Consider the following 25,413-nt stretch of genomic DNA (forward strand, 5'->3'; position numbering starts at 1 on the left):
ACAGAGTCCTGTCATACTCACCTGAAAACTAGAGCATTATTTTGGGCTGTGCTAAGTTAGTTTTTCCTATGGATCCCAAAAACACCTCGTGGGATTCTTTGTTTCTGTCATCTCCTTTATGCAATATGCAAAGCTTCATGCATTATAATTCAACAGCTCATTAAAACCAATGATCAATATTCAGTCATTTTCTATGCATCAGAGTGGGCTAACAAACGTATCTCTATTTTTTTTTTAGGTGGAAATCGACACACAATAGGAGACTTGCTCATTGCGCCCACTCTTTCCCAGCATGCGATGACACTAAGGCTTGTTTATGGGGTCATTACGGTGAGCTTTGCATAAAATGTGTCGGCGTGAAGTTGGCAGTTGAGCTTTGAGAGATGAAGGGAGCGTGGTCGCCACGGAAACTGAAGAGATGGATGCAGTGGAGTGAGCAGTGATGCAGTTGCTATAGTGATGGAGCCACCCAAACCCCCCAACCCCCCACCTAGCACTGCCTGCCAGACAGAGTAATAAGATGCTGATGAAATGATGGGGGAGGGTAACAGGAGGTAACATTGCTATGACAGACACACAAGCAAAGACCCTCTTGCTAAAACACTCCACTGCTGGCTACCACATGCTCCTCGTTCATGCAGGACCTCCTTTTTTATCCAGCTAAAGAACAACCGCTAACAACCCTCCAGTCCTTGGGGGCAAGAATGGCTAAAAATAGCTATCGCTGTGTGACTGCACTGCAAATAATTTCCTTGAAAAATGTTTGTCTTGTTTTCCAGTATATACGTGAGAGAAGTCAAATTGTGTAAGATGTTAAGACTTGTTTTTACAGAATATATCAAGAATTCTGTTTATGTTGCATACTGCAGTAGTTCCCAATCACATTCCTGAGGGCCCCCCAACACTGCAGGGTTTTTCATGTCTCCTTAATCAAACACACCTGATTCAGATCATCATCTCATTAGTAGAGACTCCAAGACCTAAATTGGGTGTGTCAGACAAAGGAGAGATGCAAAATGTGCAGTGTCGGGGGGCCACCAGGAATGAGGTTGGGAACCACTGACATAATGTACTGGCAAACTGGCATTTTGTCTTGTTTTTTTTCTAGTAAATTTGATCAGCGTTGTGCTTAAAAAAACTCTTAATATCTTACTCAGTTTTGCTTCTCAAGTAAATTTATCTTATTTCAAGATGCTTATTTTTACTGGAAAAAAGACAAAATACTGATTATGATTATTATTATTTATTTGCAGTGTAATAGATCAATTAAATAAATACATTTAATATATCTTATCCAATTTTGGTATTTTATTTTGGTATTTGGTATTTTACTGACAAAAAATAAATAAATACACATTTTGGATAAATCCAAAGTTCTGTCGTGAAACTCTAGATGGCACAGTCCGATAGGGCAAACTCATCTGACAAAATTACATTATTAACACATGGTGCAGCTTATTGGTTCTTTTTGTATCAACAGCCAATGAGCTTGCTGCTCAACATTCAAATACTTGGCTAGTGCTTGCTGTAACAGTTGTAGCACACTTCAGAAACCCTCCACCTTGTCCAGCTCCACCTGTATTGGTCTGCAGTAGCAGCATAGCAGATCCATTCTGCTAAGACCAAACACATGAACATTGTCATGTACATTAGCATGCTTAACTCTCCAAGAGTTGTCATGATATAAATATTTTTATAGGAAAAATAAAGATTTGAAATACCATTTTATTTTCTGCAGTGCGGTAATTAAAAAAGATGGATGCTCGCAAATACTAGGCTGAAAACAGGAACAGGAACTTCATGAGAAACGTCACCATGATCCCTTAAAATTAAGTTGTGATATAGCAGGACAGTGATCTAAATCTAACTGATTGGGATTAAAATAAAACCCATGTAGCCTTAACTTCACTCTCAGAAAAAAGGTATGATAGCTGTCACTGGGGCAGTACCTTCCCAAAAAGTAAATGTTTGTACATTTTAGGTATTAATATGTATGCTTTAGGTATTGATACATACCTTTAAGGTACCAATATGGACCCTTTTGAAAAGGTACCACCCCAGTGACAGCTTTTGTACCTTTTATTCTGAGAGTAATATAACTTCTCAAAAATACACTCGATGAATTCACGATGCCACAGAAGAAACTTTTTGTCTAAATGGTTCCATAAAGAACCTTCAACATCTGAAGAACCTTTCTGTTTCACAACAAGAGATCATTCTTTAAAGAACCTTTGAATGAATGGTTCTTCTATGGCATCGCTGTGAAGAACCTATTTTAATCACCACACAGCAGAGCATGCTGTATAATTACAGTCCCTGCCGTACCAGTAAAAGATACTTACAGAGAGGCATAAACAATTTATTTATAGAAACATAAACAATATATGTGCATATACTACAAGCCTGAATGCAGATTTTATAGTTCTTTTAAGGTCATGCTCCATTGTAGACACATAGCCCGCTCCTGACATCAGTGGATCATACTCCTAAACAAAGAGATCACTTCAGACAGCCTATGACTAACATTCTTACACACTACACACTAATCTGGATGACAACAATCTTGGCATGGGACAAGGAGCTCCAGAACGACAGTAGGCAAATAACATTTCTCTTCTAGCAATAATAAAAGCTCTTTCAAAGAAGTGTCACATGCTGTGACATCCCAAACAGCCCCCAGATAAACATACAAAATGGGCCTGGAAAAAACAGTGAAGAAAACATTATGGATGCCACAGTGAGACAGAAAGAGATTCAAAAGTCAGCAGTAATTAATGGCTGTGTTTAATCACTCTCTAGACTGGTTCATCATACTGCCCTATATGGGACAGTATAAGTCTATAGGGCATACATGTATACTCTTATAATTATAAAACAAGTTAGATTTGAAATATTAGGCAAATTTAGGGATGTAATATATATTCTTGCTTGAGCAACCACTGACTAGGATGATAAAACTCTGCTGCATAGGATCCTTCCTATCCCAAAACAGTCCCCCTTCGAATCCACTTTTCTGACATAATCCTGTATAGACTATTACGCAGCAGAGCCTGCATCAGAAAGTAATCATTAAGGGCACAAAGGGGGCGCTCCTGAGCTCTTTCTAAATCCTAAAATGTTGAATGGGATGCTTTGCAGTCTTGTGCACTTAAACCTAGACCCTAAGCTACCAAGACAACAAGACCACAAGTACATGTCATGACTGGTTCATATAAAACTGAAAATTCTGTCACCATTTACTGGCTCTCATGTTGTTTTCAATTAACACAATTTAAGATATTTTGAAGTATGTCTTGTTTAATACAAAAGTGAAATTTTGGACCCCATTCAATGAAAGTCAATGGGGTCCAAAAATTGGACCCCACTGACACTTATTATATGGTCAAAAACAGCTCAAACATTCTACAAAATATCTTGTTTTGAGTTCCACAGAAGAAAGTAAGTTCAAATAAGGTTCTATATTATTATGGGATTTGCCATGACAGTATTTTGGTGTGGGTATTCTGACCCAAAGCAAGGACTACCAAAAACAACTGAAGAATCAACACCAAACACCTTTCTTAAATTTAATTAGCACAGTCTGATGTGATGCACCTTGTAATATCACCAAGCAAATTGGGTTAAAAGAGGATGAATACTCAAAAACCTCAAAGACCTTCGACCTACATAACACTGTAGTTGTAGGGACACCTAACAAAGATTGGCTACTAAATAGGATGCTCTGCAACATCCTGCTCTGATCATGTGAGATCATATGACACTGTGCTAAGCCTAGCTGTCAAATGCCTCTTATCATCTATTGAATAACCATTAGTGTTTACCACATCTTGAATTCTAGGTTCAATATTTCCAGCATAGGTTTTTATGAGTTGGGGATGTAAGTTGGATTGTTCCATTCTTATCTAATCCAATTGGTTCCCAGTTTTTATTATTAAGAATGGCGCTGTAACTGACTAACACATTTGTCAGAGTGAGGACATCAAATCTGTTTTATAATTTGCAGTTAATAGAAGAACTGGCAGAGATTTGGCCTGGTACCAAATGACCATCAAGACCATAACAGCCAATGTGGCGATTCACGTCACAGTTTTGATTAAACCACAAACTTGCGAGAGAAGACTGTGAGGAGAAACAGAAACTGCTGACTTAAGAAAAGAAAGCCCCTTTGCTGTGGTTTGACTTTGTAGCATCGAATCAATATATAAAGAACAGATATTAGCAAACCTGAGCCAACAGGCATGACTAAATGAAGAATACACAACCCTGTGCTGACACAGGCACATCCTCATCAAACAGTACAACATATTTGGCATTTATGGCATTAAAAAGTAAAAACCTTTGTTTTTATCATCTTAATTTGTATTTTAATTTTTGTAATGGCTTAGTGTTGCAGTGCCAACAGAGCACTTTAACAGAAAATGCACACAGGGGTCTTCTTCACTAAAAGGAGGCAATAAATACCAAATTAATCCTAGCTGAAAGGCATAAAAAGTATGCATTAATGACAGTAAGTAATGATAGATAGATAGATAGATAGATAGATAGATAGATAGATAGATAGATAGATAGATACGATAGATACGATAGATACGATAGATAGATAGATAGATAGATAGATAGATAGATAGATAGATAGATAGATAAAAGAACGAACAATAACTAATTTTTAAATTAACATGGTCCTAAATGCTGTAAAAAAAAATAGTTCATTGTTAGTTAATGATATCCAATGTGTTAAATAATTTAACCTTATTGTAAAATGTTCCCAGAAATCTTAAACATGAAAGGAACAAAGACTGAACGCCATAAATATTTAAATATGCTAACATAAAGAAGCATAACATTCATTGATGTGGATCTATTTGTGTTTATAAGCCCTTGAACTGTCACAGATGTTAAATGCTCAATATATAAATAGCTTCTACCAGAAACCCTCCCTCTTAAATTGTTCTAGTTTTCTTCCTTTCTTTCTACCTATAGTCTAGGTATTTGATTTATTAAAAAGATGAATGTACAGTTGTCTTTCACTGGATATTGAATTAAACTCACTATTATTATGAACATAAACACACATGCATATGTATCCACATCCATTCTTTAACAGAATAAACAATTGTCACAGACAACACTAGAGCTGACTGTAGAGTCAGGTAGCCACACCCCACACATCTCTCTTTCATCTTGTCTTCTGTCGCTTTCTGCTCCCAATGCAGCCTGAAGGCCTTTATGATTAACACATTCAAGCCAAACATGAAGACACTTGAAAAAGGCATTCGACAGCTCTTTATGGAACTATCTGCATCCAATTGCGCATCTGAACTGAAAATGAGGCAGTCATGCACACCAATACCTATTAATTCTAATCAAACATACCCAGAGTCTATGAATTCAGAATGGACCTCCTAAGTACAATAAGGAGGGAGGAGAGAAAGGGTGTGCCCAGCTGTCTCAAACCCCCCAGTCTGGTTCTCATATGCCCATGATGGCGGCGACCTCGATGCAAAAAAACAAAAAAAACAATATGCGGGCGTGTCTGAGCATCTTCCTGAATCCCACATGGACCTCTCCTAAAAAATCCAGCAGCCTCAAATAAATAAATAAATAATCAACCCCAGACATGCATCCTCTCTGTCCCACGACATTCACCCCCATCTTGCATCCCCTGTACCCCAGGATCCCCTTCCTCCTACCCTTGCACTTCCAGTTGCTCCAGAAACCTTCCATCTTGGTCGAATCTGCGGCTGCCATGGTGCTGGCCTGCATGCTAGGCTGGGTGACAGGAAGGACTGTGAATCGGTTTCTGCTAACGCTACTGCTACAGCCTCTCCGCTCCTTGCGCCGTATCTGTCGTTTTCCCTCTCTCTCTTTCTCTCTCGCTCACCGGTTCACACCAGTGCATGAATGACCCATAGGAGGAGACAGATAAGGGGGGGAGGCAGGGATGGAGGAGAGGAGGACTAGATGTGGCGATAGTGCTGCCTACTGGTGGAGGAATTGAGAATCGATTTTGTTAAAGGCAGATGTGTGGGGGAGGGGCAAAGTATCATGACTGACAACTTAAAAAGGATGCAGAATAAAATACACCCAGTTTTTACATTTTTCGAGTTTGACAGTCCATTCATTTTCATTGAATGGAAAAGAGCAGTGGGAACATACTGCTAAACATCTCTTTTTGTGTTTTATGTAAAAAAAAAAAAAAAAAAATGATGTCAAAACTTTCTTTTTTTTGGCTTAACGGTCTCTTTAAAACCCTGCAGATAGACTGAGCATGAGTGTGCGTATATGTGTGTGTGAGGAAGGAGACATCATGAGGCAAGCCTCATGAGATATAGAGAATGACTCAGCGCTCTTGGCTAAAAGAAATAGGAGCTCACAGGCAAGTGGACAGTCCTGTCCAGTGGTAAGAAATGGACTGGCCATATGAACGTCAGTGGGACTTTTTCTGACCAGGCAAACTTGTGGGGATGCTGCAAAACTAAATCTACATAAAAAGTAAACATTACTAATTTAAAGATATAAAGTTACAATATCATCAGGCCTGCCCATTAAAGTGGTGTGTATATATATATATAGTTTAGTTTAAACTATAGTTTAATACGATTTTCTTGATTTTCTTGATGTTTTTGAAAGAAGTATTTATTCATTGGATTTAAGTACTGAAAAGCATAATTATGAAATATTATTAGAGTTTAAAATGAATGTATTTTAAAAAGTAATTTATTACTGTGATGACAAAGGTTTTCAGCAGTCATTACTCCAGTCTTCAGTGTCACATGATCCTTCAGATATCATTCTAATATGCTGATGTGTTGCTCAAGAAACATTTCTTATTAGCATCAGTAAAATAAAAATTTGTTTCTTTGACTAAAAGAAAGTTTCTTTAATAAATGAAAAAATCTCTTTCGAACAGCGTATCCTTGCTGAACAAAAGTATTGACCCAATACTGACACAAACAATTAAATGGTAGTACAGCACAGTTAACTTACTGTAGTAAAAAACAATTCAGATGCAAATGTACACACACTTCTACACATTATTAAGGATCTGTCCCACAAAAATATGATATTAGTTATTATATTAATAATTTGTAATATTATCTACATGTTATTTTAAAATCTCATACTACAGTGTATCAGACATAAATCACCTAATCATTGCCTCTGGTTCTAGTCATGGCAGAATGGCAGACTGAGACACTTCAGTGCACAGAGAACCTCCGCCATGATCCCATATGTCATGTACTGTCAGAGATAACAGTAACTGCATCAGTAACTGCATCAGTTTATCACACAAAAGAGAATTGTGCATTATCTTAGACGTTTAGCATGACTTTGTATAGATTTAAACTTTTATGTATACAAAAAAAAAATAATAATAATAATAATATCCTTAAAAAGGGGGGGGGGGGTGCACATCCAAACAATAGCAATTAGCATGTATAATGTCTTTGCCTAAGCTTTCAGTGAACTCATGACACAGGAAAATTTTAAAAGATAAATGATTAATAGAGACAGTGTAAAGCAGAATAGAAATAGAGAACGACAATGTAATGATTAATGGTTGGTTTACCCCCACCAAAAAAAGTGAAATGACCCTGCTATAGAGTGAACGGTAAATTGCCCCCTACAATCATTGTTTTAGAGTGGGTTCAGAACCCCATAATAAACCCAAACTCCTAAACACATTGCATAAATTAAAATCAAATGTTTGTTAAAGAATGTAAGGGAAACTGCTGATAATTATATAATTTAATGCTTAAAATCTATTTCAAAATTCTAAATGCTGTTGTTTTTTTATTTGTAGGTTTACACAAAAATATCAAACAGAACAGAATCATTTCTGAAGAATCATGCTCACATCAACTAGTAATGACTAATAATGGCTGTAAAAAAATCAGCTTTGCCATTACAAGAATAAATTACATCATATATATATATATATATATATATATATATACATATATATGTATACACACACACACATACACATACACATACACACAGATACAGATAGAAAACAATTACTTTAAATCAGACTAATATTTCACAAAATTATTTACATTTTTGAGCATATGCATCTTTGGTGAGTATAAGAGACTTATTTCAAAAACAAAAGAATCTTACTAACCTCAAACTTGAAAGCAGTAGTATAAACATAATTAACTAACACAGGAACACATACAGACAAGAAAACAGTTTTTGCCCTTTAAAGCTCGGTCAAAAATCTCTATTTTATGCAAAGACACATATACTAATAATAAATAATGCATTACAACCCCTCTCTCCAGTCTATGGCCTGACAGCAAGACAAAGAAAGCAAGTGGTAAACTGAGCCCTCTGCTGGAAGAAAATTGAATTTTTCTTGATACCCATCCTCAGTATGTGTCAATGCTGATACAAATGCCATCTCATTCCTAGAGGCTTCGGTGAGACACCGAGCTCAAGAAAGGAGGAAGGAGAGAGGGTGCAGCCAGACAGACTGTGGCACCATACCTAATCTGCAAAACGCCACAGACACACACACACACACACACACACACAAACACACACACAAACACACACACACACACACACACACACACACACACACACACACACACACACACACACGCGTATAAAGGTAAACTAGCAACAACAGTAAAGCTGATCTCTTTCTTTAAACACGTATTCATGGTTCAAAGTGCTGTAAAGATGAATATATTGACTGACAAGCATCATATAAAACAGTGATTGCATTAGAAAATTAATCGATTATAAGATAATTATACGATTTTTCCTCCTCCCATGTTGCGGTGGGGCTATGTAATCACAAGACAGCAGCACTCGCAGGTCACAAATGTAGCAGACAGAAACTGACCTGAACCACAGGGTGATATTTGTTATGAAATCTTCAAACAACAGTCCAGCTCAAAGCCAGAGCATTAATAAAAGATGGTGACTGCCTTCAACAGACACAAACAAATGACGTACTCATCTACTAATACACAATGAAGTCGATAATTATTTATTTAGTCAAAATAATAATTGGAAAAAATACAAAAATGTATCTACCTGTAATTGACAAAAAAAAGTTTGAATTGTTTAATATATATATATATATATATATATATATATATATTTTTTTTTTTTTTTTTATTATTATTGATTAGGATCATATAAATATGGAAACATAGCCATCCACTTTTCATTATTTAGATCTCTCACTCATCATTACTTGGATTTGTTCCCATCACTGAAGGGATTAAAATGTTTTCCATAAAACATATGGTTTTATAAAGCACAAACTGCTGTAGGTCAGCCATATCTTCCATAATAATTTTTCACAGTTTCACACATGATATTTCCACTGAGCTCTGCTGAATCCTGAAGACACAAACAACAGATGCAGGGAGCAGTCAAGTGTGAAAAAAAATCTAAATCATAAGCCACCCATCTTAAGGGAGAGAAATGTGTCTTGTGCATGACCTTGAGATTGGGGGATGATTAGAAATGTCATCTAACATTGTGTTGTATTTCTCTGGACCACTTCTGTTGAGTGATGAAGAAACGCAATGACACATGTGCAGTGAACAGTTAAGCAGGAAATGGCTCTATGAAATCTGAGCCTCATCACCTTCATTTAGCTTGCAAACTCACTGATATCTAAGATAAATTGTATTAAATTCCACATTAACAATTATCCTGCCTTTATATAATATTAGGAAAATATTACATAAGCTAGCTTGTGCATGCCCAGTAATGACTGATTCTCAAGGGACTGATGCATTGAAATTAGCTTTTTTCCTGCTTTTAAAGCCAAAGGGAGTTTCCAGGGTGAGGCCAACAAGCCTGAGTCAGTTTTGATTTTAATTGCAGCTATTACAGGTCTTTCGCCTTAAAGGGATAGTTATAAATAAATAAATACAAATAAAATAAATAAAATAATGTCTACTCTAACCTACTCTGTTGTTCCAAAACTGTATGACTTTCTTCTGTAAAACATAATACACGATATTTTGAGAAATGTCTCAGTGTTGATTTGGTCACTGTTCAACTAATCTGTTATAAACAATTCAGAACAACACTATGGGATTAGAATCCCGCCAAATGTATTGCAGTCACAGATCGAAAAATAATAAGCATAAATAAAATATTTGAAAACACGTGTAAAATAATAACGCACAAAACCGAAAAACAAATGCAATTTTTTTAAATAACAAACAGCGCAGTCATGGATTACACAAAACTGAAACATGAATTCAAAATTTTCCAAAATCGCAAACAAAATCAGGTTTCCTGCTCATATGTTATTTTTTTGTGTGCTTGTGGTCTTTTCCCCTTTGCCCTTGTTTCCACGTTCTGCGCTTGCGTTTCTAAAAGTTGCAGTTTGAGATTCATGTAAATCAGGGCAGGCTTCAGCGTCACCATTGGCCCGCAAGTTCTAGATTGACAGCTGCGCCTCTAGCCAATCAGTTCAAAGGGGAGTTGACGTCACTCCAATGCGACTTGTGGCTGCCGTGGCAGGTGTGTGAAGATGATAACATCTCGGTTACGTATGTAACCACGGTTCCCCGAATAGGGAACAAGATGCTGCGGTGATGTCACCGTATGGGAACACCTCTCGGTGTGACGAATGTCTGAAGCCCTATACCATCCCGCCAATCCTATTGGCCAAATAGCGCTTGGCACCGCCCCACGCATGCGTACGCATCGTATACCTGGGTGCCACGTGCTATTTCGCTCAGATTTCATGAACTGAAGAAGAATGCTATCAAGGTATGGAACGGCCGGGACCGCAGCATCTCGTTCCCTATTCAGGGAACCGTGGTTACATACGTAACCGAGATGTTCCCTTTCATAGGTCACTTTGATGCTGCGGTGACGTCACCGTATTGGAACCCTATACCATAACGCCTGACGTACCTGATAGCTGGGATCCAAGGAAGCATCTGCTCAAGCGGAGAGAACCCGGGAGCCAGGAGCCGTTCTCACATCCAGACTGTAAAACTTGATAAAAGTGCTCGGTGAGGACCATCCTTCCGCAACACAGATATCCTCCATAGAAGACCCACTGAGAAAAGCTTGTGAAGAAGCCACTGCTCTCGTGGAATGAGCTCTAACTCCTAAGGGCGAAGCGAGTCCGCGCGCCTCATAGGCTAAAGATATTGTCTCCACCAGCCAATGGGACATGCGTTGTTTTGTGACAGCATGGCCTTTATTCTTGTGTCCGAAACAGACAAACAGCTGGTCAGACTCACGCCATGGGGCTGTTTGATCAACATAAGTCTTTAGCGCTCTGACAGGGCAAAGACTCCGATCTCCTGGCCCTGCCTCTGCAGGGGGTAAAGCCTCCAAGACCACTTGTTGAAAGCGGAAAGGGTTAGAAGCGACCTTAGGGACATAATTAGGCCTCGGTCGCAGCAATACCATCACAGAGCCTGGTGCAAATTCCATGCACAAGGGTGAAACAGAAAGAGCCTGTAAATCCCCAACTCTCTTGAGGGAGGATAAAGCCACAAGAAGAACTGTCTTTAGAGTCAGGATTTTATTTGGTATAGTTTCCAAGGGCTCAAACGGATGCCCTGATAAAGTCCAAGCGTAAGTGTCACGCCAGATGCGTGAGAGTTGGCAACCCTGCAGTGATCATTCTGTGCAGCTGCTTCAAGTCGAACACTAATGCTGCTCCTTGTGAAAGCACGCAGGTGATGGAGATTTACCGCTGATTACACAACCAGCTTTACTGACAAGATGCGCATTAAATATCACACAAAGGGAATGTTTCTGTCACCCACTAACAAAATATTTAAGACCAATTACCTGAGATCATCTGGGATTTGCCTGCTGACGCTGGCTATCCATCTTCACACTAGAGGCTGACATTGATTGTAAACAAAATCACTATCACGGGATTGGAACGGGAAAAAATTTTGGTGGGACCTGGAATCGTAATAACATTTTGATCCCCAACTTACTACACAAATATAGCCTACCTTTTAAATAAATAAAGTATAAACTGTAGGCTTATATTTTAATTTTGAACTCAATTGTACTCGCCCTGTGTCTTTATGCTCTCCTCCTGTTTGCTTTGGTGTGGCTGGTAAAGGACAGATCGGTAACGGCTGGTCTATATGGTAATACAGTAGCCTACATCGGGCAGTACATCCAAAAGCCCACCTACAGTGTAATTCATAGACCTCAAATCAAGGCTGGACTAGGACAAAAAATCGGCCCGGGCATTTTTGCCCAGACCGGCCCACTATATGATCATAAACACCACCCATCTTTGCAGCCCTTAATTATATGCATACCAACTCCTATTCATTAAAACCACTAATGCCATGTAATGAGTGAGTATATGAACGAGTGAGAGTTAACAGATGAAATAAGTCAAAATTTTATATTTATTAATACAGTTGAACTATACTCGACAGCGGTGAATCCTAAAACAAGCTATAAGCGGCTCTGGCATAGCAATACCAGTGTTTCTTACAGAATTTTTGTTAAAACTATGGTGGTGTGTCCTCGGTCCTTCTAGGGGGGTTCGGGGGCATGCCCCCCGTGAGAAAATTTTGTGCATTTTAATGTTAAATTCATTAATCTGGTGCACTTTGAGAGTTCAAAATTAAAAGCTCCAACCCATATTCAGTGTGCAAATTAAACAAAGAAAAATTCAAACCTCTTTTAGTTACAGTGTTTATTTACATTACACCTATACATAATAATAGTTATAATATTAATCCAATGACAGTAATAGGCATATTTTGTAAAACAAATGCACAAAAAAAAGGAAACTTTCTTAATTAGTTGTACCAATTTCTATACTTGAAAGAGATAAGCACATGATCTTTTATTTTGACGCAAACTGCATCAAGCTTTTATTTTGGCGGAAAACATGGTTTACAAACGCCTCTTATTAAATTTCTAGTGAATTGCGGTAATCGTCAACTATGCATATGTGGAAATAATCTACACTCATGACATGGCCTAAGTGTTTTGAAAGTAGTTATGCTTACCGCAGGCTCTACACTTTCTCATCTCTCTCCTGATCCTCCGTCCTCACTATCATCATCTGCCACAGGACCTGATGAAGGTCAGAAAACATATATTTTGACACAGTTTACAGTGTCTGCTTTAAGGGCCTGGTTTTATTTTTTCACGCTATTTATCTGCACATTCCTTGCGTTTCTTCTCCATCTTTTTTTACAGATACACAAAGACACTGCTGCCGCTCGCTCACTCGTTTAAAGTTGTGATTGGGCCAGCCCAGTGTCAATCAAGAAAAGAGCCAATGGGCCGCTGATCTACGTTTTTCATGGGCTGGTCTGTCAGAAAAAAAAACTAACACTGACTTTGACCAATGCATTACACCGGCACAAACCCAGCGCCGCCAATTAAGCAAAACAAAACAAAACGAATGGGCCACCGATGTACAAATTTTATGGGCCGTTTAAAAAAAAAAAAAAAAAAAAAAAAGTATGAGTATGAGATATATCGGCCCAAAAAGCACTTCGGCCCACCGGGCAAATGCCCGGTATGCCCAATGGCCAGTCCAGCCATGCCTCAAATATAGCTTTTCATCGAAAAGATGTATGTAGTAATAACTTTATATGGCCGCTTAATCTAATGTTGACCTACAGAAATGTGCGCTATTGAAGTGTGTGTGGACACTGAACAGCAGGACAGATGGAGGCACCAGTGCTCTCACTTGCTCTTAAAATGTAAACTTGAGCGAGAAACTCCATGTATGAAAAATAAATCTATAGAGAGTGCCACTCTCAGAGTGCAATGTCTATGCTCAAATGAAAAATAAATTAAATAGAAAACGTGTGTGAAATGCACAATGTGCATTGTTTAAGATTGCTTTCAGTTCAATAAAATAACTAAAACAAATATTTAACTTAAAGTGGGCATGCTGTGATCTGTGCTGTATTTTTTCACTGTAACTGACAGGTTTCCGGCTGAAAAAAATAAATAAATACAACATGGGAGAGGGAGAGATCATGAGTCATTCCGGGAAATGGGACGGGATTTTCCCCCAGTTTTTTTCGTGGGATTGGGACGGGACGGGATCTTTTTTTGCGGGAGGGGGACGGGAGAGATTTGAAAATCCATTCCCGTGTCACCATCACCCTCTACTTCACACACTCACACACACCTGCCACAGCAGTCACGAGTCGCATTGGAGTGACGTCAACTCCCCCTTGGACTGACTGGCTAGAGGCGCAGCTGTCAATCTAGAATTTGCGGGCCAATGGTGACGCTGAAGCCTGCCCTGATTTACATGAAACTCAAACTGCAACTTTTAGAAACGCAAGCGCAGAATGTGGAAACAAGAGCAAAGGGGAAACAAGAGCAAAGGGGAAACCACAAGCACACTAAAAAATTACATATGAGCAGGAAACCTGATTTTGTTTGAGATTTGGAAAATTTTGAATTCATGTTTCAGTTTTGTGAAATAGAAATTTAAATGCGTTTACATTTTTGATTTACTCTTATTATTTTTTGATCCATGACTGCGCTTTTTGTTATTTAAAAAATACTGCATTTGTTTTTCGGTTTTGTGCGTTATTATTTTACACGTGTTTTTAAATATTTGATCTGTGCTTGTTATTTTTCGCTCTGTGACTGCAATACATTTGGCGGGATTATAATCCCATACATCACCTTTTATGTTTCAAAGAAAAATAATACCAAACAGGTTTGGAATGACATGTGGATGAGTAAATGATGACAGAACTATTTTGTGGGAACCGTTCCTTTAAGAAAATTATTTACTGATAGTGAGACCTGAATTACTAAGAAAGAATGATTCAGCTTTAAATAGTAGTTTTACTGGGGCCATAAAAGCACTTATACATTTTCATGCATTAAAGGGATAGTTCACCCAGAAATTAAAATTCTGTCATTAATTACTCAACCTCATGTCATTCCAAACCCATAAGACCTTTGTTTATCTTTGGAACACAAATTCAGATATTTTTGATGAATTCCGAGAGCTCTCTGAACCTCCATAGATTCAAGGGTACTACCATGATCAAGGCACGGAAACGTGGAAATCATTAAATTGGTCCATGTGACGTCAGTAGTTCAACCGTAATTTTATGAAGCTACAAAAATACTTTTTGTGCACAAAGAAAACAAAAATAACTACTTTATTCAACAGTTATTCTCCTTTGCCTCATCCTAGTGCCATTTTGGAGAGTATTACAATACATGCGCATGGTTTTCTTGCAATCAAACAGCTGACACAGCTGCGCTGTGTTTACATTTAGAGGAAAGGGTTTTGGTACTCTCCAAAATGACGCTAGGGTGATGCAGAGGAGAAGAATTGTTATATAAAATAGGGTTGGGCTGATAGATGATGTCATCGTCCATCGCCGTTGGCTGACAGACACCACAATGTTAAGCTGACATTATGTTTCCAACCCACCCCCCACCCCCTCTCCCACAATCTACCGCATCCCATTTCCGTTTTTGGAAAGGAAATGAAGTGTACTACGGAAACCCTAAAGGGAATAACTAGCCTACAAGATGGGAGGATAAAAAACCATATATTTCAATACTTTTTCTCGCAATTATATCATTGGGTTGTATATGAATTGCGGGAATCAGGGAGATTTAAAACCGCTTTCGATTTCATGCTCTAATTTCACTTTCACTTTTGCTTATGAGATTCACAATCACAGGGACTCTATATTATGGAGCGGCAGTACTTACCACACATTTGACAAGATTAGATATGGTAAGTAAACTTTCATGTACTGTAATACAACAGGCAACCGACAGCAAGCGGCTAACCCATTAGTGACTCTGTAGAACATGTTTTTTTGTCACGCTTTGTTTGGGCACACCCCTAAACCCCTTGTGTTTTGAGGTGACTATAAGTTACTGGGGAACGTAGTTTTACCTTTCTCCCTGGTTAGACCCTGGAAGACGACAGGTGGTGCAGTCATTCTCTCAGAGCCCCTGCGGGCTTGACTGGACCGTCTTCTTTTTCTCTGGTGCACCTCCCCAGCAGGATGCTCAACCTTCAGCTCTGGCAGGCCCGGACTGGGGGTTCTGCTGCTGGGTTTGGGCTTCTCTTCTATGGTGGATGTCTTCTCTTTAGGAGCACTGGCTGGGGCTGGAACAGGCGCAGGTGCAGTTGGAGTCTTGACTGGTGCTTTAGTTGCCAAAGTCAGGGTTGTGGGTTTTTTCACTGGCTGTGGCATCTCCTTGAAACCCTTTGTGGAGTCATGGGTCAATCTTTTGGGACTTTCCTCTCCACAGGACTCCAGAGCCAGTTCACTGTCCAGCTCTGCTTCACGTTCCTCCCTCAAGATGCTGTACTGCATTGCAGGGCTCGGGGCAAATGCAAGGTTAGAAGACGGGGCGGGCACTGTGGAAGGTACTGTGGTTGATGAAGTGATGCTGGGACTCTTAGTGAAGCTCATGTAGCCAGTGTTGGGAGCTCGTGGACTAGGCTCTTCAGACACCAGATCAATCTCAGAGTCTCCAGATTCAGCACTGCTACCCTCAACATCCTGGGGGGAAGGAGGCGAAGTGGGTTTTGGTGGGGAAGACTTAATCTCTACTGGTGAACTCTCCTGCTTGGAAGTAGGTGGAGAGGGTGAGATGGGAGATGTTTGAGTCTTGTCTTGGGTGGAACTCATTATTTTAGTTTCATCAGCCTGGAATTTTGGATCCAAAGGAGAATCAGACTCTTCTATTAAGAAAGAGAAGGAGAGATAAAGAACAGGTAGTAAGGTGAGGTGTCTTGTGGCCATCTGGTCTGCAAAGGTATCCCACAGTGTACGCATATGTGTGTTATTTTATTACTGTGTATGTACAGCCAATAATAGTCATGAGCCACTGCTCTTAAAAATTGGTTGCTTCCTCATCTATGGGCATTTTTGACCTGGATTTCTAGAAGATCAACTTGCCAAGTCAGACAAATTCCTGGATCACCGTCTTTTGTTGATCCTGGGACAACATTACTGTCCAGAAATATAGACCTAACCCTATTTCTAACCCTAAACCTAACCCTATCCATAATTAAACCCTAAAATTAAAGGGAAATGATAGCTGAGTAACCTTTGTTGTAAGCCTAAAACTGACATTTCCTGTAACCAAATTCCTTGAAATGGATTGGTTGCCTGGGATGTTGTTCCAGGATAAACCAGGATGTTGATCCAGGAACATACTGTACATGGTGAAATCAGGCTTACCATTATTTCCATCATTACCAGACTTTAGGCCTGGGATAAAGCTAAAACAATAAAATCTAAAAAGTTATATAAAAAGTTAAAGGCATAATGTCAGATTCATGTAATAAAAAGGAAAAAAGGCTGAATTCCAGTAGTTTTCTACGTCTCAATCCCTAGGGCATAAATCCCTAGAAGCGCCTGAAGCTGAACAATCACCAATTTATTGATTTTGAAAATGTTTGTGAATGCTCATTTTTACTACCTCAGTAGATTAACTTGATGTTTTGTCTTATTGTGGTGAACTTTTGAATGGTACTATGCCAACATTAACTGTTTCATTGGGCCTCACCCTTTTTCTGTCCTAACTTGAACTTGAATTGGTTTTGCTGCTTTTTCCACCAGATTTAGTGGGAAAATTATAAAAAATCATGACTACATCATAGAACTGCTCATTTTTTCATTCTCTTTAGATAAAAGCAAATCAAATGAAGACATTTAAATGTCTGAAAGTTTACAGACTGACAAATACACCTACACAGAAGCAAAGGGTCAGCTAGCAGAGGAATTAAAGGAGGTTTAATGAATACATTACAGTGAAGTGCTTGTGTGGGATGGTGATGCCCACCTGTAGGAGGTGTAGATGACTCAGGGCTTTCATCCTCAGGCTCTGAGAGAGTGACGGTTGGCACTCCCTCCAGCCCCAGACTAAAAATGCTCTCTTTCTCTGACACTGTAACTGTGGGGCTGTGTTGGACATTGGTGGGCGATACAGATGTAGGTGGCATTTCTGTCAGGGTGAATTTTACTGGGCTGGCACTGCTGCCGGTACCTGGTGACCGATAGGGCTGGTAGTCAGACAGCTCTTCATCAGATGGTTCCTCCACATATGGGAAGGTCTGGGAGTCCAGAATTGCTGCAGAGCAAATGTCTTCCACATCCACTTCTACCGGTGATGGACTCTTCTCTAGTTTAGTGTAGTGGGTGGGCTCTGAGAGGCCGCTCATCCTCCAGTCCTCAAGGGGGCGTTGTGAACTACAGGAGTCCTCTTTACGACTGATGTCCATATAGTTGTATGAAGAGTCAAAAGCTTTCTCAGAGTCATGTATCTTGGGAGAGCTGTCAGTTTGTTCTGCACTGGGGTTCTTGATGCCAGAGTCCAAGGTCAACTGGAAATGGGAACCAGAGGTGAATTCTTCTGTGCTGGATGTATTTTTGTCACCAGATCTGCCCATGCTGCCAGAAAAGTAGGAGGTGTCTTCATGTGAAGCATAGCTTTGACTGGACAAGAGGGAGGTGTACGGGTTATCCCTGTCATCAGTGGACTTCTTCTGGAAGATTAAATCTGATTTATCTGCATGAGAGGAGATATAACATATTTTAACATAGTGGGATAATGATTAAACAATGGTTATTGTAAAAAATTGTGTTGTTATTCTTGCTCAAATCTAGGCAAAAAACAAAACAAACAAAACAAAAAACGTATACACCCTTTACACCCTTTTCTAAAATTACACTATGGAGCCCATAAAGGGACATGGTGATGGGAAAAATGTAGATTGTAGCTTAATTCAATTCAAATTAATTCACTTAAAAATCTATTGCATTATACTAAAAAAAAAAAAAGCATTCGCTTGTAAAGTGTTTCGCATTCTCTTGCAGGCAATTAGTGTTCTCTTGCAAACATTTTATGTTCACATTCACTCACAAAACTGGAGAACAACTGGAAACAAAAATATAAACAAATGCATAGCTTCTCTGGGAATGGAATATTTTTCAGAAAGAAAATGTTTTGCAAAAGGAACACAAAGTTTTTCATGGAAAATGTCAAACTTTTGAGAAGAAACACAAAAGCAATAAAATATAATTTTTTCCTCCCATCTCATATTTTCCTGTGACCATGACCATGGAGCTTTTTTTGTTAAACTCGGTTAATATGAAATTTAATTGTCTTTTTAGTTAAACTTACCACTAAAGTACTTGTCTCAAATACAATGGATTTTTATTCATATTTTTATTTGTTTGCATACTTTCATAAGCCATATTTTATGTTTCAACTAATATGATTATACATCACTGTACTGTTTTGTTGCAGCTGTATTATTTTGTTATATAATAAATACAGCATTCTAGACGAGAGCTGCACACCAGAGCAGCAGTTTGACCTGATCTGTAACGACATGCTGTGCCTCACAAAGCTTCTTATATCAAGTGACCTTGAGGTGAATTCGACTGTGGGTATGTGTTGTTCGTGAAATTCAGATGCTAAAAAGAGAATAAGTTTGTGTGTGTGATTCAGGTGGAAATATTAAAGAGGGCTTTATTGATGTGTGGCAGTGACAGCTCTCATCAGCAGTTAGTAAGGGCACCACCACACACCCTCCACACCAATTCTCCTTGTCTCTAAGTCCTTCCCATCACATTGGCCACTCCTTTTTGTCTCTGTTCTTCTCTCTATTACTGCGGCTATTTGTGGCAGATGACAGTTTTCCAGTTCAATGTTTATCCAAAGGTCGACGGCAATGGTGTCACAAAAGAGCTCGAGAAGCACAAACACACAAACACTCACACAACAGGGATCAGAAACTGAGCATTGGCGATGACACCAGAGTATCTCCCTGCCTCAGTCTACAAAACAAGAAAACATACAGTGATAATTAATGTAAAAACTGGAGGATCTTAATTTTTCCCTTATTGTGAAGTGTCATTTTGTACATAGTAAAACGCAGCATTAAATGTAAAAAAATTAATTTCACGGTTAATTTGACTATATATCACTTTAAAAGTTTGCTTACAGGTTAGTTTAATTTTTAATTTATTAAAAATAATGTGATGTTATAGAGGTAGCTTAATGTTTTTCATAGCTTCACTGCTTCTGATCACACTGGGTGAATGAACAGATGGAGAGGAGGAGAGAGGTTAGGAGACGGATGGATGAGCGAGTAAGTGTGTATTATTTTGTTTTATAATTTTGTTTTCAATATCAGTCTCATTTCAGTTCATTTTAATCAACTTGTTTGTTTTGAAAATGAGTTTCACTAGGCTAATCTTAGTTTTTTGCTCTCTCTGTTGTTGACTTCAGTATTACAAATGTGTAACGGTGGATAATTGCACGACTCGTGTAAATCACCATTCGTGACCCCACTCCATCAGAGAGCCTGTGCCTCTGTACTGCCCTACATTCACTGGGCAAACCGACTCCACTGGGGCTCTATTTATAACCATCAGTAGCTAAAAAATGTGAGGATCTATGAAAAAAGTGCAAATAGAGAAGACAGCCACTGATACTTCAAAAACAAAAACCACATCAACTCACAACCTTCTTTATCACATTGCTAAGGTTAACTGATATTGTAACCATAAGTACCTGCAACCTCATAGCAATAGGATCATCTCAGTGACTGTCACTGAAATGTCTCAGTATGTGACGGACAATCCTGTATGAGTTTGCACCACACAATCTCCAGCCAACACCTCTCACCCTCAACATTTAAGCAGTCAGCAAGCTATGACTCATCCTCTCAATAACACAGTAATAGTGAGAATACATGGTGGCCTTAAGTGCTAAACCTTTATTTACAGTACCTGGTAATAAAAAATGTCTTTCACAAAGACAGAGTGCTTAGATTTTTCAAAAACTGACACATTCAGTTTGTTGCTTGGGCCAAACGGCCACACGGCCATTACACTGGTAATTCTCTAAATTCTCCAACTGCTTAACTGAAGCAGTTGTTCTGTTTCTAACATTCGTTCGGTATCTCACTATGGGACCGCCTCAGGCATGGCCGATCGCGGAAGCACCAATAACACAACGTCTGCCAACCATGGCAGACCAATCGCTGCAGCGATCAGGGAGTCCTGCTCCCTGTATATAAACCACAGCTACCTGCCATTTCGTCATTCTCGTTCTCTTCCCCGTGAAGATTTCGGAAGCTGTCCTCAGCAGACTTGGAGAATTATTGCTAAACATCGACGGAGCCGCAAGATAACGTCCCAAACGCAATATATTCTTAACGTTTGTCGAGTGACCTAACACTTAGAGTAAGATAACTAACGCGTCAAGGCGAGTTTTCTACTTTAAGTTTCTCTACTTATTTTTTTTAAATAATGCTCACCACGCACCAAAAAAAGTAGGGAAAGAGCTCTCTTATGTTAATCTTTTTCTCTCTAATGTTAGAAACAGAACAACTGCTTCAGTTAAGCAGTTGGAGAATTTAGATTATTCTCCAATTACCAGTGTAATGGCCGTGTGGCCGTTTGGCCCAAGGGCTCACTCGCTGCTCAAGCGGAGAACTGGTGCGCATTCGCAGTTCATCCCTGGGTTTTAACCATGATAGACAGAGAATACAGACTTCAATTCGCTGTAAAACCTCCTGTGTTCAATGGAGTGGTGATTTCAGTGGCCCAAGGGGAAGCAGCTCAGGTTTTAGAGGAAGAAATATCCTCTTTAATGAGAAAAGGAGTGATAAGAATGATTCCAATGGAGGAAAGCCAGATGGGCTTCTACTCCCGTTATTTTGTGATTCCCAAATGAGGGTGAGGTATCCGTCCCATTTTAGATTTAGGGGTCCTCAACAAACACCTCAGAAAATACAAATTCAAAATGCTTTCGCTCAGAACTTTGTGTCAAAGTATTCGTCAAGGGGATTGGTTCACCTCAGTGGACCTCCAGGACGCATATTTTCACATAGATATTTTTCCTGCTCACAGGAAATATCTAAGGTTCACTTATCAGGGCACAGCATACAAGTATATGAGAATCCCCTTTGGCATGGCTTTAGCACCCAGGGTATTTGCCAAATGTGTGGAAACGGCTCTGAAACCGTTAAGGAATGGAGGAGTCAGAGTTTCATCATATCTGGACGATCTGCTCATCTGCGCACCATCTCCGCATCAAGCAGAGAGCGATACACACGCACTAGTGACGCATCTGGAGAGATTAGGTTAAGATAAACCAAACGAAAAGTTGTCTAATTCCTTCACAGGAAATAGTCTACTTGGGTCTCAGGTTGAATTCAGTGAGGTTTCGAGCGTTCCTATCAGAAGAGCGCATCAAAACATTTCTCAACTGCCTCTCCCTCTTTCAACGAGAGAGTTTAGTCTCTTTCCAAATGTGTCTTCGACTACTGGGTCTAATGGCCTCAACAGTGTCAGTGGTTCCCCTGGGACTGCTGAGAATGAGGGATTTTCAGAACTGGACAGCGTCAGAGGGCATTCGCCCCACGAGCCGTCTCAGCCGCAGAGTGCGAGTCTCACCAGAATGCATGAGCGCTCTCTGTCATTGGAGAGTCCCGTCTTTTCTCAGGACAGGATGTCCTCTGGGTCCTGTACTACTGAGGAAAGTGGTGACAACCGATGCATCTCTCACGGGCTGGGGGGCAGTGTTCGAGGGCAGAACAGTGAGGGGAGTTTGGTCTTCGGCACTGAGAGAGAAGCACATAAATTTTCTAGAACTACTTACAGTGTTACTAGCTCTGAGACATTTTGTGCTTTTTCTCAGGAATCATCACGTATTGGTCAGGACAGACAATACAACGGTGATAGCCTACATAAACCGACAGGGAGGAGTGCATTCTCACAAGCTCCATTTGTTAGCGAAAGACCTGATTATGTGGAGCAGCAGGAACCTCCTGTCATTACGCGCGACGCATGTTCCAGGAATAATGAACAGGGGAGCAGACTTACTGTCCAGAGGGAATCCTCTGTATGGGGAGTGGAGACTCCACCCCCAAGTTATGATCATGGTGTGGCAGAGATTCGGCCAGGCCGCCGTAAATCTCTTCGCATCGCAGGAAGACGCGCAATGTCCCCTGTTCTTCTCTCTGGTGGGCAACGATGCACCGTTGGGTGTGGATGCTCTAGCCCACGAGTGGCCAGACGTATTACTTTACACTTTCCCTCCGTTGAGCCTAATCGAGATGACTCTATGAAGGGTTCGGGAACGAAAACATGTAATGATTCTGATCGCGCCATACTGGCCGGGGAGACTTTGGGTGGCGGAGATTGTGCAACTGCTCTACGACCAGCCATGGCCGTTACCAGCGCGCAGGGATCTCCTCTCACAAGCACGGGGGGAAATTTTTCACCCTTCCCCTCAGAAACTAGCTCTCTGGACCTGGCCCGTGAGAGGCTAAATTTGGATGCAGCTGGGTTACCTCCAAAAGTGATTGAGACAATTCAGAACGCGAGGGCTGCCTCAACGCGCTCTTTATATAATCTCAAATGGAGGGTGTTTGAGGGTTGGTGTGCAGAAAGGAACATTGTTCCTTTCTTTGTTCCTTTCTTGTGTTCAGTTTCGGAGGTGCTGGTCTTTTTACAGGACCTTCTAGATAAGGGCAGAGCCTTTTCTACGGTTAAGGTTTATCTGTCGGCTATCTCGGCATGTCACGTGGGTATTAACTCGGGTACTACTGGCCAGCACCCTCTCGTCTGTTGAGTTATGAGAGGTGCATGTCAGTTACACCCAGTATCGAAGCCGTTGGTCCCGCCCTGGGACCTGTCCGTGGTTCTGAACGCACTCTCAAGAGCCCCTTTTGAACCCATTTATAAAATTGCCTTGAAGCTACTAGCTCTAAAGACGGCTCTGTTGCTCGCTCTCACTACAGCAAAAAGGGTGAGTGAACTACATGCTTTATCAGTATCATGCCGGATGTTCGCTCCGGGTGTTCAAAAAGTCACTTTTAGAACTAACCCTGCATTCGTACCGAAAGTGTTTGATCATGCTGGGGCAGTTCAATCAGTGAACCTGCTACCTTTTCATCCACCACCTTTTGCATCCCCAGTGGAGGAGAGGTTGCACACTTTATGTCCTGTTCATACTCTGTATATGTACGTTCAGAGAACACATACACTTCGTAAGAGCAATCAGCTGTTTGTCTCGTGGGCTGATTCTTACAGAGGAAGACCTATCTCCCGTCAACGCCTTTCCCATTGGGTGGTGGAGGCTATCGTATTATGTTACCATAATTCGAATTTGGAGCCCCCAATAGGACTACGAGCACACGCTACTAGAGGTATGTCTCGTTCCTGGGCTCTGTTTAGAGGCATCTCTATTCAGGATATTTGTGCGGCAGCCAGCTGGTCTTCTCCGCACACATTTGCTCATTTTTATAGACTGGATAAGCCCTCTCTGGCCCATTCAGTTCTAGAAGTGAGTAGTCAGGTTGTATAATGCAATTTTATTAAAGGGCGAATTCCTCATATTATTCTGTTTTCACCTCCGTCGGGAGCTATGATTCAGATAATTACTCAGCCTTTCTTAGTCTGCTTCGTCAGCATATCTGCAATACGGGAGTTGTCTATATCCCATAGTGAGATACCGAACGAATGTTAGAAAGAGAACGTTAGGTTACTAATGTAACCCCGGTTCTCTGATAACATGAAGTGAGGTTTTTGAGTAAAAGTAAAAGTTTTGAGTAAAAACATTTCTTATTATTATCAATATTGAAACCAATTGTGCTGCTTAATATTTTTTTGTGAAATCATGCTACTTTCTTCTCAGAATCATTTGATGAATTCAAAGTATAATAAAAACAGCATTTATTCAAAATTTTAATAACTTGTAAAAATGTACAAGCCTTCACTGTCTCTTTTCATAAATGTAGAGCAACCTTGCTGAATAAAAATATCTAATAAAAAAAAATCATACTGACCCACAAACTTACATTATGAAAAATAAAGTTGCCATTGTTAAGTCAGCTTTCTGTTTCAAAAGGAAATATGTCGACAAAGAAAAGAAGGCTAAATTCCAGCCATTGAAATTGGGTATTTACTAAGCCAAGGGCAGCAAGACATACATTTGAGTAACACAGCAAGCATTCCAGTACAAAATATGGATGATGTGGAAAACCATGTCTTCAGCTTCACTGGATACCACTATATGTGGATAATAATGCACAGCGGTCAGTTTTTTTTTTTAATGGTGGTGTTTATTGGTTTTTGCAAATGAACCCTTCATATGATATTTGTCTTTCTCATATCATTCAGTCACTGAAGAGTTATATTTTAAATGTCCTTGTTCATTTTCTGTAGCCATCTAAGCTGTTTGTTAACATGTCTACATCAACAGTCATCTGAGGAGATTATCTGCTTTTGCTAAAAAAGCAAACTTTATTATAAATAAAAAACTTTCAATTAACTTAAATTTATTTGGTGTAGTTTTTATTACTTACTCAAAACAATCCAACTGCAGTCTGGTTGATATTACTTGGAATGCACCCAAAAAAATAAAATAAAAAAAACATTATAATGA

General features: G+C 39.7%; 1 protein-coding gene across 2 annotated transcripts in view; it reads right to left on the reverse strand.

Annotated features, from left to right (window-relative positions):
* Positions 1-25,413, reverse strand: part of rtn1b (reticulon 1b) — a 38,117-nt gene that overhangs the window by 5,122 nt on the left and 7,582 nt on the right. Inside the window, exons 2-3 of one of the 2 annotated variants that reach the window (XM_059512987.1) lie at positions 17,791-18,516; positions 15,887-16,684 (exon numbers count right to left, since the gene is read on the reverse strand). In XM_059512987.1, the coding sequence (XP_059368970.1) occupies positions 15,887-16,684; positions 17,791-18,516 (1,524 nt within the window). Of the gene's footprint in view, positions 1-5,690; positions 5,889-15,886; positions 16,685-17,790; positions 18,517-25,413 lie in introns of those variants that run through there. The other variant, XM_059512988.1, reaches the window with a different exon arrangement.

Source organism: Carassius carassius, chromosome 27 (assembly GCF_963082965.1).
Source record: "Carassius carassius chromosome 27, fCarCar2.1, whole genome shotgun sequence".
NCBI lineage: Eukaryota > Metazoa > Chordata > Actinopteri > Cypriniformes > Cyprinidae > Carassius > Carassius carassius.